We start from the raw sequence: 2823 nt of genomic DNA on the forward strand, positions 1-2823 counted from the left end.
CTACTCTTTTACCAACGAATAGTGGGATCGACAATCACACTATAACGCCCCCACGGCCGAAAGGGTGAGCATGTTGGGTGGGATGGGGATTCGAACTCGCTACCCTCAGGGTTGTGATGACTAGCTGCCTTCCCTCTGGTCTTACATTGTTAAATTAGGGACGGCTAACACAGATAGCCCTCGTGTAGCTTTGCGCGAAATTCAAAAACAAAAAAAAAAGATAAGGATTTAAATATTAATTATCAAACCTTAATAGTTAGAAAGAATTTTGTAGGGATTTTATTTTAGTAATTTTTTCCAGTAAAGATAACATATTCACTACTTGACAGGTATGAAATACTGCTATTTATAAATCCCATAATCGAGGACAAGTCCAGACTCGTTTGGAGGGTTCAATATTTTCTTTACAAGAATAAAAAGCTGAGAAGTTGTATGTAATTGTTTAAAAAATATTATTATTATTGTTTTTTACTTGTGATTAAAACTGAAAAAGGGAAATATTTTGAAATAGCAGTGAAAATAGGATATGTTTCTAAATATAAAACAGGTGAGTCAGTGTCTGTTTTTAACAAATTATGTTGTAATATTGTTGTACTGTGATTGGTAGCTACTAACAAGGCTTAGCAATTGAAGATTTTTGGAGTAATGATTGATAGTACAAAATTATTTCCCTCAGTGTTGCTGGATTTGGCTATAACTACAGAACATTGGTTCGCTATACCTGTTATAATAGTGTGTGTGTTTGTCTTTCATGTACAGAACTTGGGACAGAGCAACGGGATAGCTTTATCCCAGAAAACTTACTATAATCTTCCAAGATCATCATTTGAATCAGATCCGATCCATAGTCAACTAAACAGGCAGTTTTATGAAGCTGAAGTTCAGTTTGATCGACTACCAGAAATTCATTCCAGGAAACAAAGCGATCTGCCAGTTGACAGAGTACCCCATCCAGCCTATTTTGGTCAAGTTCTATCAAAGCAGTTTGTCCTGCAAGAATGGCTTGGTACAGTATTTAATTAGTCTTACCAAGTGATTAGTTTATTTGAGACTGCAAGTATAAACTTTTAAATTTACTTGTTTGTTCTGTTGCTAAACGCTGAATGAGATAAATTAGAAATTGATACAACATTTTAACTGAGTAGTAGTTTCGTTTTTACAACTGAGTAATAAAGATGGTAAAAAAAACAACTTACTGTTGTTGTACCGTAAGCCTTCTTTAAAGTAAAACCATCAAGTGTTTTTAATAACATCATTATTAAATACTTTTGTAGATAATAATTTCAACCGCCACCACATCCATTATTTGAAGGAGATTGGCAATGGTTGGTTTGGAAAAGTGGTTGAAGGTGAGGTTCAGCAAAGTGATGAGGACCAACCTCAATCTCGGGTAGCCATTAAAATACTGCACGAGGATGCTTCACCCTCACAACATAATTATTTTCTGAATGAATTAGAATTTTTGAGGTAAGTTTTTGGAACGCATCCCGTTGAATAACTTACGTAATTGAAAATAGTTTCTCTGTGTTCCATCTCGTGTAGCCGAAACATTTATTGGAAAGATAAAAAAAAACAAAGTGCTTTTGCCTAAGTCAGATAGTGCAATTTAACGGAACTTTCAACGCTAGAGTTATGCATGGTAACTTGAGAACAAAGAAGAAATAAATTCTCCAAATTGGTACTTTAATTGAAGCTTGATAATTTGAGATATAAGAAAAAAATTGTTCTTAAAACAAACCTGAAAATACTTTCTTCAAACACTGAGATCATAAAGTAGTCTTTTGAGAGCAACTACAATAAAAATCGTTTTACAAAAATGTCCTTCATTCAAGTGTTTCACTTTGTGTTCAACAGAGTGATCTTCTATTAAACTGAGGTAATAATACTTTTACAACAGATGAAGCACCTTCAGTAAGGATTGACACAAAATATTACTTTCAATGTCTTGCGGAAAACTTTGTCATTATTTGTGCAAGCTTAATTTTAGTTTTCCGATCTCCGACAGAAAACTTCATCATCCTAACATTTTACGAGTGATTGGACAGTGCCTTGAAGAAGATCCTTTCTTGATTCTTCTGGAATTAGTTTCGGTGGTAAGGTTTGAACCTTGTATATTTTTTTAAGTATATGAAGAAAAAGTGAGGTAGTGAATGAACTTGTAACTGAAAAATGTCCATGTGTACACAGACGTGCAGAAACAATGTATCATTGAAACCTCGGATTTGTTTTCTTCAGTAATAAAAGTTTATTTTAACTTACTTTTTTCGCTAAAAGGGTATGTCTTCTGTAGAAAGAAAAAAACGTTGTCAGCATGTACATTTTGTGACAAGTTGTAGGTATATAGGCAGAATTACTCGGTGTTTAATTTTGTTGTTGGCATTTCAACCCGTCATGATACAAGACTCCAATACTGAGTATCATGACGGGTTATTACAGACAGAAAATCAGTATTGGAGTCTTCTGTCTGTAATAACCCGTCATGATACAAGACTCCAATACTGATCTGTCTGTAATAACTCGTCATGATACAAGACTCCAATACTGGTCTGTCTATAATAACCCATCATGATACACGACTGTAATACTGATCTGTCTGTAATAACTCGTCATGATACAAGACTGTAATACTGATCTGTCTGTAATAAACCGTCATGATACAAGACTCCAATACTGATCTTTCTGTAATAACTCGTCATGATACAAGACTCCAATACTGGTCTGTCTGTAATAACCCGTCATGATACAAGACTCCAATACTGGTCTGTCTGTAATAACCCGTCATGATACAAGACTCCAATACTGGTCTGTCTGTAATAATCCGTC

At 34.5% G+C, this 2823-nt stretch overlaps 1 protein-coding gene across 1 annotated transcript in view; it reads left to right on the top strand.

The window, feature by feature from the left end:
• The window catches only part of LOC106473779 (serine/threonine-protein kinase LMTK1-like), a 10068-nt gene that overhangs the window by 5508 nt on the left and 1737 nt on the right, over window positions 1–2823 (top strand). The window contains exons 4-6 of the mRNA XM_022402173.1: window positions 760–1006; window positions 1275–1467; window positions 2006–2093. Of these exons, the coding sequence (XP_022257881.1) occupies window positions 760–1006; window positions 1275–1467; window positions 2006–2093 (528 nt within the window). The remainder of the gene's footprint in view (window positions 1–759; window positions 1007–1274; window positions 1468–2005; window positions 2094–2823) is intronic.

This window comes from Limulus polyphemus, unplaced genomic scaffold (genome assembly GCF_000517525.1).
Source record: "Limulus polyphemus unplaced genomic scaffold, Limulus_polyphemus-2.1.2 Scaffold6501, whole genome shotgun sequence".
Taxonomy (NCBI): domain Eukaryota; kingdom Metazoa; phylum Arthropoda; class Merostomata; order Xiphosura; family Limulidae; genus Limulus; species Limulus polyphemus.